Genomic DNA, 16,600 nt, shown 5'->3' on the forward strand with positions numbered 1-16,600 from the left:
AACCGGACTGGCTCGCGCTCCGTCTGCAAAATGATATACATTTTAGGAAGTGGTTTCAGCAAAAAGGAACAAAAACGCGTTGTCAGCGAAAGTCCTGAAAATCACAGCTAAACCATGGGGAAATAAAGAAGAAGACACCACTTTAAGTAAGAGTTTCTATTTCCTGTTGTCTTGTTTTTCTATTGTATTTATTTGTTGCTGTTCTATTCTATTCTATTATTATACTTTGATCTATTATGTTACTTATATTACTCTGTACTGTAATGTATAGTGTTTTCTATCTTCGTTTTTTAATCTATTCTATTTTCTTCTCTGTTTGTTTTTCTCTATTTTCTTCTCTTCTATTTTATCTTTATTTATAACTTTCCCTTTCTTCCACTAACACAGATTTTTTAATTTAAATCAGTCGTGTTTTTCTACTTTTTCAATGCAACCGCTTATGGTTGATCTATTATAGTATAATTGGTAACAGATGCAATATAGGACACGATGGTAATACATAAAACACCACACTGTCAGATAAAGCTTACAGTAGGGTTAGGAATATTTGTAGGAATATAGCTTATGGAAAGGTTTGCTGTCATAACACAAAAAGAAACCGTGTCGAGAGCCAACCTGTCATATGACTATCATATGATTATGAAACCTCAAAGCTTGTTCAGTCAAAGCGTCAGAGAAATAAATATGTCCTCAGGTAACTTTTCAAGTTATATCACTGAAGAATTTGTTCGTGTTTTTTTCTCCATTGCACACAGATGGCATCCACTTTCTTTGATGCTCTGTGTGTTTATCCAGAAGAACACCGAGCAACATCTTTGTTGGTTTTGGGTGTGTTGGGTAAATGTTGCTCAAGTAAAAGTACACTAGTAATAAGCATCAACATATAGTTGAAATACCAAAAGTAAAAGTAGTCATTCTGCAGATTTGTCCATTTCAGAATAGAATATATGATGTGTTTTGATTATAATGATTGATCATTAAAGTGTTATCAGAGCTGGGTGCAGCTAGTTCGAATGACTTTGTATACTGCAGGGTAGCTTGTGAATTTACTCCAGGTTTATCTGAAGTCTTTTCTTTTTACAGTTGTTTGTGTTTCACATTATTTATCCAAATCTGCAAAGTAACTAAAGGTAATAAATAAATGTAGTAGAGTAAAATACACAATTTATCTCTGAATTGTAGTGGAGTAGCAGTACAAAGTAGCAACACGTGTAAATACTCAAGGAACTCAAAATGTTACTTTAGTACAGTACTTGAGTAAATGTACTTGGTTAGTTCACTCCACTGCATTTAAAACAGAGACGGAAACTTTACCTTGTGTACATTATTTTGTTCTGCACGCTTTCGAATTTGCAAACCTTTTCCTCTGTCCACTTGCTGCTGTCTGTTCATCCTTTGTGTTGTCCTCCTCCTCTCCAGGTTCCCCCTCCCCTCTTCTGACTCCTAAGTGATGGAGCGTCCTCTGCTGGGCCGAGGGTCCGCCCTGTGCTGCTCCTACAGCTCTCTGAAGGCCTGGCTGCCCCTCCTCTCCTGGGCGCCCCGGTACCGGCTGAAGTGGCTGCAGATGGACCTGCTGGCCGGCCTCACTGTGGGGCTGACCACCGTCCCTCAGGCGCTGGCCTACGCTGAAGTAGCCGGCCTTCCTGTGCAGGTGAATCCTAGCTGTGCTGTTTGTGAAGATTCATCCTTTAGATTCAACTCTCTCCAGATCTTAAGCCGGGCTGTTTTTAATCATAAAGTGGTTCAAATGGTCTTGTTCTGGTTTTCTTTAATTGGATCCATATAAACTTCCTTAAATGGGTTGCTTGTTTTCTTGGTGATTTGAGCAATCCCTCTTCTGGACTGCAAGAGTGGAAATCATGGTGTATTTTATTTATCAATATCAATGTTTAAAATCATTTATTTATTTAATCATCATCAAGCCTAAACAATAAGTTGAATGAGAGAATATTAACCAGCATTATATGGGAGTCAATCAATTGTCACCTTTGGAAAGCAAACATTTCATGTGTCAAGATGTCAACATGGATTCTTGGAAATAACATGTTTTTTTCTGACATTTTATCGATTAAATCATTTATGAATTTATTGAGAAACAACTAGATTATAGGTACATTATACTACAAATATGTATTCTCTATTATTGGAAAATTACTGAATCTATGCAAATACTGTTCACTTCAAAAGTTTAAATGTTTCCATTTTTGGTCAATGGGATTTTTAAACCGTTATTCAACCAGGAAAGTCTCACTGAGATTAAAAATGTCTTTTGCAACAGAGTCCTGACCAAGATAGGCAGCTGTACAGTTACCCAACACAAATTAAAAAACAATAACATAGAACATTATCATAAAAAGCATCTAGAGACAGAGCTGTCTTCTTCTCGGGCTGCTTTTTAAGTTTCCACATCCCATAAATCGCATTATTAACCATGATTGGCTGTTAAAGTATTTGTGGTCAGAATATCCTGCCTGTACGTTCACAGCTTAAACTCAGATTCGGGGTGAGCATCGAGAGACTCTACCCCTCAGCAGCCGAATGTGGAAAAGAAGGGTTACAGTGTCAAACTCTGGTGAAGCAACAAGAGTAGAAACCAGATCTAAAAGCATTTCCCCCCACAGTACGGACTCTACTCTGCCTTCATGGGGGGGTTCGTCTACACCCTCCTGGGGACCTCTAAGGACGTGACACTGGGTCCCACAGCCATCATGTCCCTCCTGTGTTTCTCTGTGGTGGGGGGGCAGCCTCACCGCGCCGTGCTGCTCAGCCTCCTCTGTGGACTCATCCAGGCTGGAATGGCTTTACTGAGATTAGGTGATTAGTAGTGGTCATGAGAAAACCTTATGAAACCAGTTTTTGGAAAAGTTTATTTATCACACTCGAGAGACTTCTTTAACCTAAATAAAATGGGAGTTTTTATCCACAATGAGACAAATTGTTTTCATCTGATAGCAGTGCTAATTTAGCATTAGATCTTTCAGTCTGTGAAATGAATGAGCTCTGTATCAAAATCTGATATTAGATCAATACAATAAGAAAAAAAGTGTTTAGAAGAGAGAAAGAAAAATGAGACTGCAGAGACTGCGAGGAAACAGGAGATATGTTTGTGAGTGCAGCGAAGCCGTTTCCTACCACCACATCTATGACTTCCTCTGCCTAACCACACACATTTCCTCGGAAATATGTAGATAAATCATACTTTATTTTATATATTTCTGGTTCTAAGTCAGTGTCATGCTTGTCTTATTAAGGTTTCCTGCTGGACTTCATCTCATACCCTGTAATAAAAGGCTTCACTTGTGCTGCTGCGGTAACCATTGGCTTTGGCCAAGTCAAGGTGAGAGTTGAATACATCCAGACCCACAAACTAACAGGAAAAACTACACATCATCAAATCAACCATGTACCAGCTACTCTACTTGTTAACAGGCCTGTCTCAATATCCTTTTAACGCTGTCTAGCTAAAGATACATATAACCGCTGCTTTTACATCTTTAAAGAGGCCCTATTTTGCTTTGTGGGGTTTTCCCTTTCCTATAGTGTGTTATATAGGTTTGTGCGCATGTAAATGGTCTGCAAAGGCTAAAATCTCAAAGTTCCCAGAGGGAGTTTCTCCTTAAAAAGAGAAGAAACATTAGTCGTTTAAAAGTCTTTAAAAGACTAATGTCACAGCAGGATTTGTAAAAAACGTGTCCATGCTTTTATCTTCAGTAGACTCGACTACTGCAATGGTGTCTTCACAGGTCTCACTAAAATCTATTAGAAAGCTGCAGCTAATTCAGAACGCCGCTGCTCGAGTCCTCACTAACACTAAGAAAGTGGATCACATCACTCCTGTTCTGAAGTCTTTACACTGGCTTCCTGTGTGTCAAAGAATAGATTTCAAAATACTGCTGCTGGTTTATAAAGCACTGAATGGTTTAGGCCCAAAATACATTTCTGACCTCCTGCTAAATTATGAACCATCCAGATCTCTCAGGTCAGCTTTCTGTCCCCAGAGTCAGAACTAAACATGGTAAAGCAGCGTTCATTATTATGCCATAATGGGGCCCCTTTAAAGAGATACGATTTACCCTCAGTGTAAACAAATGTTATTATAAATCTAATTCTAAAAACCAAGGAGAGAAAACTGCTTTCTCATTGTTAATGCTTTCGGTTGATAGCAGTCCCATTGTTTCTGTTTTCCAGAACATTCTAGGACTCGATGGCATTCCCCACGACTTTGTCTTGGAGGTCTACTACACCTTCTACAAGATCCCAGAAGCCAGGATAGGTGACGTGGTGCTAGGTCTGCTGAGCCTCTCTGTGCTGGTCATGTTGGTGTTCATGAAGAAGGGTCTGGGCTCTGACGACGCTCCCAGCTGCTCCACAACGATCGCCCGGAGACTAGTGTGGACCGCTGCGACCAGTCAGTACTGTGTGGTTGTGACTTTGTGTGTCTGTGTGTGAGTGTGTCCAACCAGTCAGTACTGTGTGGTTGTGACTTTGTGTGTCTGTGTGTGAGTGTGTCCATCCAGTCAGTACTGTGTGGTTGTGACTTTGTGTGTCTGTGTGTGAGTGTGTCCATCCAGTCAGTACTGTGTGGTTGTGACTTTGTGTGTCTGTGTGTGTGTGAGTGTGTCCATCCAGTCAGTACTGTGTGGTTGTGACTTTGTGTGTCTGTGTGTGAGTGTGTCCATCCAGTCAGTACTGTGTGGTTGTGACTTTGTGTGTCTGTGTGTGAGTGTGTCCATCCAGTCAGTACTGTGTGGTTGTGACTTTGTGTGTCTGTGTGTGAGTGTGTCCATCCTTTTCAAGATAGCAAAAACATTTAAAGTCTTTAATGTCTTTAATGTCTTTAAATGGCATGCTTTGTCAGCCAAAACCCAAATGAATTAACTGTGTTTTGATTTAAAAATAAAAGATTCATATTTGAGAGGCTAAAAATAGCCTTTTCTGACATCACTTTAATAAATAAAGTAATTGCTGCTGGTCTAATCTAAATGTGTTATAATTGTATTATATAAAGTTATAACAGCTTTGCAGGGTGCACATATCTTTATCTTTGTGATTGATTGATTGATTGATTGATTGATTGATTGATTGATTGATTGATTGATTGATTGATTGATTGATTCTACATTGTGCCTGCTTTATGTATACTTTTCTAAACTTTTACTCTATTTATTCGTGTGTTCTCTGTCCTGGTCAGTGCGTAACGTTTTGGTGGTGGTAGCAGCATCCTGTGTAGCCTTTTCCTGGAACGCTTTCGGCCATCCCGTGTTTACGGTCACAGGGGAAACTTCTAAGGGTCTCCCACCGTTCAAGCCCCCGCCCACCTCAGACACCACAGCCAACGGCACCGTCGTCACCTTTGGAGAGATTGTAGAGGTAAGGAGCAGAGAGGAGGCCCGATTCAGGGTGAGGGCAGGGAATGATTTTACTAAACGATTGAACTTCACAAGAAGATCAGCTGACTAGCCAGTCCTCTGTGTGTGTTGTGTGCAGGACTTTGGTGGGGGGCTGGCAGTGATCCCCTTCATGGGTCTGTTGGAGAGCATTGCTATTGCTAAAGCATTTGGTACGTTTTGTAAGCCATGCTAGCTGCGTAACGATGGCAATGTTGCCGTCAGTTGGTCAGTCCATCATTTTGATCCAGATACAAATATATCAACAATTGGATTGGATTCCAATTAGATTTGGTTAAGAAATGTATAATCCTCAGAGGATGATCCTAATGACTTGTTCACTTCTTCCGGCACCTCAATTAAGTTAATATTTGTGGTTTGATTTCAAAGTTTTGGATGGATTGCCATGAAATGTGTTGTTATGGCCCGCTTCAGAAATAATTGAAATAACCAAAACCAAGATATTTGCAGAACTAATAACATCCTATTGAACCTAGCTGTGCTATGTTCTAATTACCAACCAACTTGGTAAACATCATCATCATCAAGTGTAGCATTGTCATCAGGATCATGATGATTTTTACCTGAAGCTCTGCAGCTTGACACTTCTCAAAGAATGAGTGTCTCTTCAGATCGTTGACAGATTTGAACTTCCTGTTTCTCCTCAGCCAGTCTGAACGACTACAGAATTGATACCAACCAGGAGCTGCTGGCTATTGGTGTGACGAACATCATGGGCTCCTTTGTGTCCGCGTACCCCGTCACGGGAAGCTTCGGGAGGTGTGTGTGTCTAGTTTGTCAGTGTGTGTGTCTGGGTTGTGTGTACGAGAGCTCAGGTGTCTAATATGAACAGCTTTATGTTTTCTACTCACATCCAGAACAGCAGTGAACTCTCAGACTGGTATTTGCACTCCAGCTGGAGGGATCGTCACCAGTGAGTCTGATACCTTTAATCTTCTCTGTATCTCTTCCGCCCTCTAGTGGTGGTCTGTGTTATCATCTATTATCCACACTTCCCTTGTTTCCTTTTATCCCCTTACCCTCTCTTTTCTCTATAGTGATGTCTAAGGGTCGACATGGAGGTCAATGCTATTCAACATTTTCTTTAATCCACAATTAAAAATACAAACACAATCATAAGACAGAATGAAGATATGTGAAATAAGCTATTTGAAGCTTTACATAGCCCCAGACACTAAAAAGCTTAATAAAAAAGATATCTTACCAACACATCTAGAATGTGAGGGACTTTGTGTATTATTAAGAAACATTTATAAGCTAATAAAGCAACTAACATTAACAGATAAACCATTCAAACTAAATATTTGTCTAAAATAGGTAAGAGATAATAAATAATTTAGCATCCAACATACTCCAACTCAAACAAACGTAATAATAACAGTCCATATAAAGTTAAATCACGAAAGACACATCACCCTGACTTTGTGATCAACGTTTGTTAATAAACAATTCATTTAAAAGTTAATAACGAAATGATATTACAGAGTATGCTGTTGAGACATCACATTTGTATATTTTAGCTATGTTTCATGTATTCATGTGACTTTCCATTATGTCTCTCTTTTTTGTATTTTGGCGTATTTGTTAAGGTTTCATTTCTGCTCAGTCTGTGAAGTTCGATCAGTATGGAAATAAAGATTTCTCCTTCTCCTTCTGTGTGTGACTTCAGGTGTGATAGTGTTGCTCTCCCTGGCGTTCCTCATGCCCGCCTTCTACTACATCCCCAAAGCTGCTCTCGCTGCTGTTATCATCTGTGCGGTCGCTCCCATGGTGGATTATCAAGTCGTGGCTAAGATGTGGAGGATACGCAGTAGGTGTCTTCTCTGTTTTATTACTTAAGTATGTCTCAGACATGTTTGTCTTTGAATCATGAGTTGTGTTCTCATGCTCGTGTGTCTCCCTCAGAGCTGGACCTGGTGCCTTTCGTTGTGACGTTCCTGATGAGTTTCTGGGAGGTGCAGTACGGCATCGTGGGAGGTGTAGCTGTATCAGGAGTCCTGCTGCTGTACCACACGGCCAGACCACAGATAAAGGTACAATGTTGTGTCAATTGAGTGTGTGTGAATGATTGTGCTACTTAAAGTCCTTCAAGCAACAGTGGCCTGGTTTCCTGTAAAGGTACTATAGTCCTCCGCTTGAGTAAGAGGAGTTGCTATCACCAAAACTTGTTTTCTGTTTTTTTTCGTAACGGCCAAAACCATACCACAGTTTCTGAATAAAACTCATATAATGATATATATTGTATCAGAACATACATTATATTTTGATGATGTTTTCTTGATATCCCCAATCTTTAGTTGATGGTGACATGGAGATATTTGCAAATGCCATTAAACAGTGAATCTTTATTGTCTATGCTCAAGATCAAAGATCAGATTTAGGTGCCTTGAGCAAGATTGCATTTTTTCTCACCAAATAACACAACAAAATCCTGGTATCTCAAAAGTAACCGATACATTTTGTCTCCCGTATTGTGGAGGTGTCTGATCCCGGCATGCTGGTGATGGAGTTGGGCAGTGGGCTCAGCTTTCCTGCCACAGAGTATCTCAGCCACCTCATACACACTCAGGCTCTGCAGGGTAAGGGTTGTTTCGTCTGTCTTTGATTAGATGACAAAAACATTTGTGAAGTTCTTTGATTGACCATCTCTTTTATTTAAGTTTTTCCTTTCCTTTACTCTCCTGTTATTTTCCCCCTATCGTCTCCCCCCCAGCGTCTCCCCCGCGGTCAATGGTCCTGGATTGCCATCATGTCAGCGTTATAGACTACACAGTGGTCAGCGAGCTCAGGGACCTGCTGCGGCAGTTCAAACTACGAGAAGTTCAGCTGGTCTTTTCCAGATTGCAGGTACGACCTTCAGCTCTCACTGCTTCACAGATAAGTGTCTGTTATAGGAGAACTTTACCACCAAAATTACAGATTTATATGAAATACATTGTGTAAATATGAATTCTGGTAATATGGTGTTTCTCTTACATGCATGCGTATATGGTAAACACACTTTTTTAAAGATAAATGGGGTTGTGTTGAACAACAGCCGATATTGTTGATGCTAAAATTTGTTTTTATAGTAATGTTTACTGTTGTAGTAGCTCTGCAGTTGTAGTAGCTCAGCAGTTGTCAGACACGATCCCCATTAGGCGCGTTCACACCGGAGTACTTTTCCCCGTACTTTTCCTGTTTAGTTCCGTTAGTACCCCTTATGTCGCGTTCACACCAAAAAGAGTACAAGTGCCGGGAACTTTTACCCCCATCTTTAGTGCCTGCTAGAGAGGTGGTACCAAAAAAGTACACATTTCTATTGGCTGGGCGAATTGCAAACCACGCCCCGTAAAGCTCTGAAAAGTTTTTTAAGCCGCCATTGTATTTGCTGCCATGGCTGTCAGCCTGTCACTACCCGATCTGCAGCTCTGCCCGATCTGCAGTGCGCATGTGCGAGATAGTCCGCCATATTGGACAACTCTGGACGGCAACCCAAGTAGGACAACATTGACACAGTGGCTTTTGGCAAAGCTCAAAAGGAAAACTCGAGAGGGATGAGTTATTGTTATTACAACGTGACTTCACTATTATTTAACAACTCTTTTCATTGGGTTCTTTTATTTGGGGTTAAGTACATTGTCAGAATAAGTGAGAAATTGATTTAACTTCTGTTAGACAGCTATATGCCATACATTTTTGCACACATTCACAGTAAATATGTATTCAGTATGATAGCTTGGCACTAAGTAGCCTACGGCAAAGTACTTTGTGTGAAAGCGGCTATTGACTTAAATTCCTCAAGACTTTTCTATTTCATTTTTATTTTCCGTTCACCTTGGAGGAAAGCAAGAAAAACATTTTCCTTAAAGGTGGGGTAGGTAAGTTTGAGAAACCGGCTCGAGATACACTTTTTGTTATATTCCATGGAATGCTCTTAACATCCCGATAGCAATGAATAGGCTTGTTTGAGACAAGCGAGACCTGCGCAGACCTGCGCAATTTCGATCAACGTCTTGCTAGTGCGTTGCATGATGGTTAGTCATTTTGTTCGACTTGCTCTGGAGGCTCGCCTACATGAGACGTTGAAATCTCGCGGGACAAAGACGCCCGCAGCCTTGAGAGTGAGGCGCGGCGAGGCGGCGCAGTTCCTCTCCACGAGCTGCGGAAGCGAAATGCTTGATGGGAAACAACTCACTGGTATCTCGAGCTGAGCGCTCATTGGTGGTTTTTACCTCGTGCTGGTGATGAAACTCTCCAATTGGCTCGGCAAAAATGTGTTGTTGTTTTGTGTCAGTTTTATGTCGCCCCCTCCATTAAAAATGTTCATAATTGTTCCACAATGTTTATCATCATGAAATTAATATCTATATATGTTATACTATACTTGCACTGCTTACCGTTTTCATACTTTATATATCTTCTTAGCATATTCATACACACTGTTCATACTGCTCACAGGCTGCTGTGTATATCTAGTCTAGTGTATTCATACCGCTCACTGTTTATTCATCATTCAATTCATTCTATATTTTATTCTGTAGATTGTGAACATTACTTTTCTCTTTACTGCTCGGAGCTGTCCGACTTCAGGCGAGCTTTTTGAGACCTCGTCTTTCGAGGCGAGCTGCAACGCGTCTCAAACAAGCCTAATATCTTAAGTGCTTTGAAAAAAAATCCATAAAAAAAATGTCATCTGTGGAAGCCGTAGTACTGTAAAAAGCACGACCAATCATCTGAGCCGGCCCGGCTAAAATAACTGGATGGCCTACCTGCCTGTCAGCCTTCCATCTGTGCACAAATGTATCTCGTGCCCTCATTGGTCATGTGCGCGTTCGTGTGTGTTGGAGGAGGGGCTCTGTAAGGAAGGGGCATATTTTTTTCGGCTGTGTATTTTCAAATTCTAGCGCACTCGAGCTGGTTTCTCCAAAATTACCTACCCCACCTTTAAGAATTCAATTTAAAGAAGAAGGGAGGGGGAGGTGTGCATGAGAGACCATTTACATGCACAAAAACCTATATAACACACTACTGGAAAGGGAACCCCCCAAAGAGCATAATAGGGCCCCTTTAAGGTCTTCTTTCAACAAGAATGTATATTAGGGTTTTGGAACTAAATGCCTTATTGTTTTACGACAAAAGTACGTTTTCAAAACAGCATAAAAATACAAAATATATATTTTTTTATATATCTATGTCTCTGTCTTCCTCTGCTCTTTAGCCCTCGGTCCTGGAGGTTCTCCTTGCAGCTGACCTGCAGGACTTCAGGCACACAGACAGTGTGGAGGCGGCGATACAGATGGAGACAGAGAGCCTCCTCGATGAATGACAAAAAAAAAATTCTAATCAGAGACTGGGGAGGACGGAAGAAACGTAGCGACACTGATCAGTGACGTTTCTGATGTGGGATTAACAGGTTTTTATGAAGTTTGAAAGGTGATGACCTACCTCCAACAATTGATAACCTGGCTGCTGGTTGTACAGCCTGACTTTGGAAATCAATATGGGATTTGGAGATTACAGCACTACAAAATTGCACATCAACATTGGACCAAAAGTCTAATTGTGTTTTTATAGTATTTTATATGAGGGACCATTTTAGAGTAAGGGGGGTAATGAGAGAAGTATTATTACTTAAGTATATATTTACTAACGGCGATCTCCCGCCGTTATGTTTTAGGATTAAAAGGTGGCAGGGGGGCTTCCAGAGACCAAAATCGGAATTTACACTAAGAATAGGGAAGATTGGTGTGTGAATAATGAACAGCAGAGAGCGAAGCTAACACTTAATCTATCTGTCATCATGTGTATTTTATTTATCATCTTTCTAAATGTAAGTTGATTGGTTTCTGTTATTATTATTTCGGGAATTCAATATTGCCAAGTCAGTTTCAAAATGGTTTTAATTGACTCATCACAATGACACTGATTGAATTACATTTCAACCTAAATTATCAAATCTATACAAGGAATTTTACATTTACATTTACAGATGTGTGCATGTGAGTTTGTGTAGTGAAGTCAGCTGATTGGTCCCAGTATAATTTCCCCAAACTGTTATCAACGTGGAGGTGATATACTGATTTTGGCGAAGTCCATAGGGACTAGGCTTGGCAACTGGAAGGTCACCAGTTCAAGTCCCGGCAAGACCAAATGCTACCGAGGTGTCCCTGAGCAAGGCACCGTTCCCCACACTGCTCCCCGGGCGCCGTTCAAAATGGCAACACACTGCTCCTAACACTAGGATGGGTCAAATGCAGAGAAACAATTTCCCCACAGCAGGCCAGGCTCCAGGATGAAATGACTGACTTTGTTAAAAAAATCAGAGGGGGCGACTTTTTTTCACAACTGTCACGGCTCTTGGCCATAACAAAAACGTGAAACGGACGCGATGTAAGGAAATATATTTATTATTACCATTAAACTAAACAGAGCTACCACAATGGGATGTGTTAATCAGTAAGATCAGTAGTGTATGTGTGGGTGTGTGAACATGGTGTGGTCGTGCAAAGTGTTGAATGCCAAACTAAGGTGAAGGGAAACAAAATCATAAGTCAGGTAGCTGCTCTCCAAAACAAATCCTCCAACAGAGAGAGCAAGCAAGTCTCTGGCTCGGGCCTTTCACTCCTCATGACCGTACCCACAGCCAAGTGCCCTCAATCAGTGCTGAACGTTAAAGGGACATACACACACACATCAGTTATCAGTTGCACATTTACAATTACAGAAGCCGGTTTGTGTGAAGGCTTTGTCAGCATTACCACTACACCCTATGTTAAACTTTCTACATGGAAAGCAAAATGCAGCATCAGCCACAACTGAATATTCCAGCCACTTTCTTCCATTAAACCAATTCTTGGTAATGGTGTGTTTTTGGACATTAATTATTCGGACAGGGTAGGACTGCAGGATAACCTGGGCTGGCCCCTCTCTGTCCCAAGATCGTCAGGCGCAGTGGCATTAAAAGGTGGAGCTGGAGGTGGCTGTTGACCCATTCTACTGCTTATTGTGGAACAAGATGCTCTGGCCGCCGCCGGGACATCTTCTCTGGCAGGTGGAGTTAACTCGCTCTGAAATAAATCCCTCTCTGGAAGATCGGCCTCCACAATATCTTTGCTGCTGCCAGAACTACCAGCCTTCTTGTTGGACAACCACTTTCGGATATCCATCCTGACCTAAACGTGTCTTCTCTTTCTTCCTTTCCTTCTCACTGCTCTACAATCTCTTTGCTTCTTTATTCCGGATTGACCCCTCTCATTCTGTTCTTTTCCTCTGATCTTTAATAACAGATAGTACATTATTAGATGGCTGCACTTTGGTTAACAGACTAACTTTGATTTCCTCAATTCATAAATTGACAGGCTCTGTAATTATACCATAACCTTTTCTCCCCTATCCCTTAACTCGTCTTCCTATACAGATTGACTTACTTAATTACTATCTACTCTAGTCATGTCAGGATTAAAGAAAAATGAATCATTAATCATCATTAAATGGTTCATTTTTTATTATCAGAATTGAATGTTCAAACCAAAGCCTACAACCTGGCATTTCATAATAAAGTGACTAATATATAAACCAAATGTAATATTGGATAAAATACTACACCAAATGGACAGACACAGATTAAAAGCAAAGCCCCATGGTTTGTCTCTAGAGTCTAACTGCCATGAGAAAAATCGGTACCACTTTACAATAAGACTACCCTTATAAAGGGTTTACGAATAGTTTGTAATTCATTTATTAATTAAGTTGTGAAAACTTTATAAATCATTAATAAGCTTTTATAAGATTTGAGATAAACAGGGCAACTGTGACCGGTTGCTTGCCAAATAGTGAGCCCACATTTATCTGTACTGCTAAGCCTTATTAGAAATGTTAGTAACTCATTAATAATGGGAATGTGTTTTACACTTTACAATAAGGCTCCCTTTTGGCAGTTATAAATGTTAGTAACTCATAAATAAATGGCCATAAAGAGATGTCAAGAAACATCAAGATGGAAGGGGTCTAAGGACAGAGGGTGTCGTATTGTCATACTGATATTCTGTACAAACTGTGAAGTCCACTGAGACAAATGTAACATGTGTGATATTGGGCTATATAAATACACATTGATTGATTGCTTGATTGATTGAAGGGGGGGGGAATAAACTCACTGAACAACAGATACCAAGGATGCTGGCTGATGAAGAAGACGAAGTAAGCTAGCCAATATAAGGCTGTCATCTTGCCAAATAGTGAGCCTGTGTTGACGTATGAAAACTATGTTAGAACTGATTTATAAATGGTTCTTAATGATTAATAAAGTGTTTACAACTTAATTAATAACCTAATTATTTATGAATTCTTTATAAGGGTAGTCTTATTGTAAAGTGGTACCGAAAAATCGAATCAATGTTCCACAATCCGTCACTATATGTCACTCATTGTACCAATACGGTTTATATCATACAACATATTATTATTATTATTATTATTATTATTATTATTATAGTAAAAATTGAATCTAAACTAATGTAATATTCAATCCCACACTTGACGATTGAGAACATAAATTCGTAACTTACCTCGTTTAAAGCTTTGTTGTTGTACTATGTCAATATTTATAATATATTTCGCGGGCAGGTAGCCTACATTGAATTACAAGTAGAAGAAGAAGAAGTAGAGGTAAAAGAAAAAGTAGTAGAAGAAGAAATACGCTAACGCTACAAACAGGCACAACTCTGTTACTCTGTTTTTACCATAGACTTGTTTTTACCATAGACTGTATATATAAAGGTTTTTACTGACATAATGTAACATTTTATTTCACCTTGCTTTATGTTTTTTTAATGCACATTCAAAAACGGGAGCATTTTCCGGAGTTTCAACCGGGTACCGGCCACCGAAGACTTTGCCCGGAAAACGGAGACGTTTTGGTCTGTGGACTATGTTTACAGCTAAGCACACACGCTAACTACAAGCTCACTTGGGGTTGAGGCTTTTTTACACGTTGCTTGACTGCCTGCCCACATATCTGATCCAAACATAGTAACGTATATTGGGCAAAATATTTATTTAAAGTTCTTTAATAATTGTGACATTTATCGTATTTCGTAGTCAGGCTTCAGAAAGCAACACAGCACTATCACTGCCACAATGAAAGTGGTGAATGATGTGGCGAGTATTTTAGATAATAAGCAGAGTTGTGCAGCTCTATTTATTGACCTTTCAAAAGCGTTTGACACCGTCGATCATCACATTTTAAAGCAGAGGCTAGCCAGTATAGGCATGTCCAGCCATGCAGTGGGGTGGTTTGTAAACTACCTCTCTGAAATGTCCCAATGTGTTCACTTTGATGGGCTGTCTTCTGAGTGGTTAAACATTGCAAATGGTGTTCCTCAAGGTTCTGTGTTAGGTCCACTTTTATTCTCCATCTACATCAACAGTTTAGGTGAAAATGTGGATGAAGCTACTTTACATTTTTATGCGGACGATACCGTGATGTACTGTGCAGGTCCCTCCATTAAGGAGGCTGGTGTTAAATTACAGGCTGTGTTTAACATTATTCAGACTTAGCTCTCTGAACTAAAGCTTCTTTTAAATGTTGAGAAAACCAAGGTAATGCTCTTTTCTAAAGCTAAAAAGACACCTGAGCCTGTTTTAGATATTGTAACTACGCAAGGAATAAAACTTGTGGTTACCTGTTACAAATACCTTGGCTTGATGATTGTCTCACTTTTAAACTTCATGTCAATAACCTGCTTAAAAAGCTGAGGGTTAGGCTAGGTTTCTTCTACAGGAACAAGTCCTGTTTCTCGCTTGAGGCCAGGAAAAGGCTAGTCACTGTGACCTTTTTACTTGTGCTGGACTATGGTGATTTGATGTATATGAATGCACCTGCCAATTGCCTGGTCAAGTTAGATGCTGCGTATCACAGTGCACTAAGATTTGTGACAAACTGTAAAGCATTAACCCATCACTGTACCCTGTATGCAAGGGCTGGTTTGCTTTCACTAACTGTACGGAGGCTCAGTCACTGGTACATTTTTATATACAAAGCCATGTTAGGGAAACTTCCATCTTATATCTGCTCCCTGATCTCACGGAAAATTGTAAGTGGCTACTGCCTGAGATCGAATGCTGTGGTTTTATTAAATGTGCCAACTGCTAGGACTGTCTTAGGGAAGACAGCTTTTAGATGCGCAGCTCCTCTGTCTTGAAATAGTCTGCAAATTAAATGGAAACTGAACAATCTGGTGCCACTAAATGTTTTTAAAGCTCGGTTGGATGCTACTCAATCGGAAGCTATTGGTACCTGTTTATGTGGATAATTATGTAAATGATGCTGTATGATGTCCTTTTGTTGTTCTATTTATGTTTTTATGTTTCATGTGGAACTACTTGAGCAGGTCTCCCTTGAAAAAGAGATCAATGATCTCAATGGGATTTATCTGTATAAATAAAGGTTTGAAATGAAATGAAATGGATGAATGATGATCAAAGTGAGGGGGCAAAGAATACAACTAAGGGGGCAATGCCCCCTTTTGCCCCCTCGTGGCGCCGGGTCTGCCCCACAGGGATTAATAAAGTATATCAAAATCAAAATTCTTTCTTTTATTTATCTCGTGATATGTATACTATTTTTATCTATTGTGTCATGAGGTGGATATTTTTTATTATATTTGTGTTTGTTTTGCAATGTCAGGAAGATCTGTTAACACTTAGATGATCCCATGACTTTATTTAGTCAATTTCTTTGCATTCCTCACCAAAATGGTGTAAAATTGTTATGTGTTCAGATGGTAAATCAATCAATCAATCATCCGAGCAAACGGACCACTATTGCGGTAAGCATGTTGTAACTTCCGGTTGTAGTTGTCATCTCCGGGTATCCCGTGTGCCTGTTCTGTTGCTGATAGCTTATTATCTTAACTTAATCGATCGTTTTAAAACTCTTGATTACGGCAACTGCCTGACGTTGTAATTAGTGATGGGAATTCCGGCTCTTCTTGGTGAGCCGGATCATTTGGCTCGGCTCACCAAGAAGAGCCGGCTCTTTCGGCTCCCAAACGGCTCTTCAGTTTACCACATATTATACCTTTTAATTAAATCAAATGTAGCCCTGTTTTGACTAATTATATGTGTACATATATATCACTTAAATTATTCAATACAACCTTTGTACTGAAGTATTCAAAAGTAAAAATTACATGTTTAATATAAATGAT

General features: G+C 40.0%; 1 protein-coding gene across 1 annotated transcript; it reads left to right on the forward strand.

Annotated features, from left to right (window-relative positions):
- The first annotated feature begins 3 nt into the window (after nucleotides 1-3).
- Nucleotides 4-15,977, forward strand: slc26a11 (solute carrier family 26 member 11). Its single transcript, XM_034100896.2, has 14 exons — nucleotides 4-146; nucleotides 1,420-1,651; nucleotides 2,622-2,814; nucleotides 3,252-3,337; nucleotides 4,189-4,408; nucleotides 5,192-5,370; nucleotides 5,488-5,560; nucleotides 6,056-6,167; nucleotides 6,266-6,321; nucleotides 7,078-7,218; nucleotides 7,314-7,441; nucleotides 7,888-7,987; nucleotides 8,122-8,255; nucleotides 10,609-15,977. Exons 2-14 carry the CDS (start codon nucleotides 1,451-1,453, stop codon nucleotides 10,714-10,716), a joined length of 1,731 nt encoding a protein of 576 aa, XP_033956787.1. The 5' UTR covers nucleotides 4-146; nucleotides 1,420-1,450; the 3' UTR covers nucleotides 10,717-15,977.
- Nucleotides 15,978-16,600: the final 623 nt, after the last annotated feature.

The sequence above is a fragment of the Pseudochaenichthys georgianus genome, chromosome 1, assembly GCF_902827115.2.
Source record: "Pseudochaenichthys georgianus chromosome 1, fPseGeo1.2, whole genome shotgun sequence".
Taxonomy (NCBI): Eukaryota; Metazoa; Chordata; class Actinopteri; order Perciformes; family Channichthyidae; genus Pseudochaenichthys; species Pseudochaenichthys georgianus.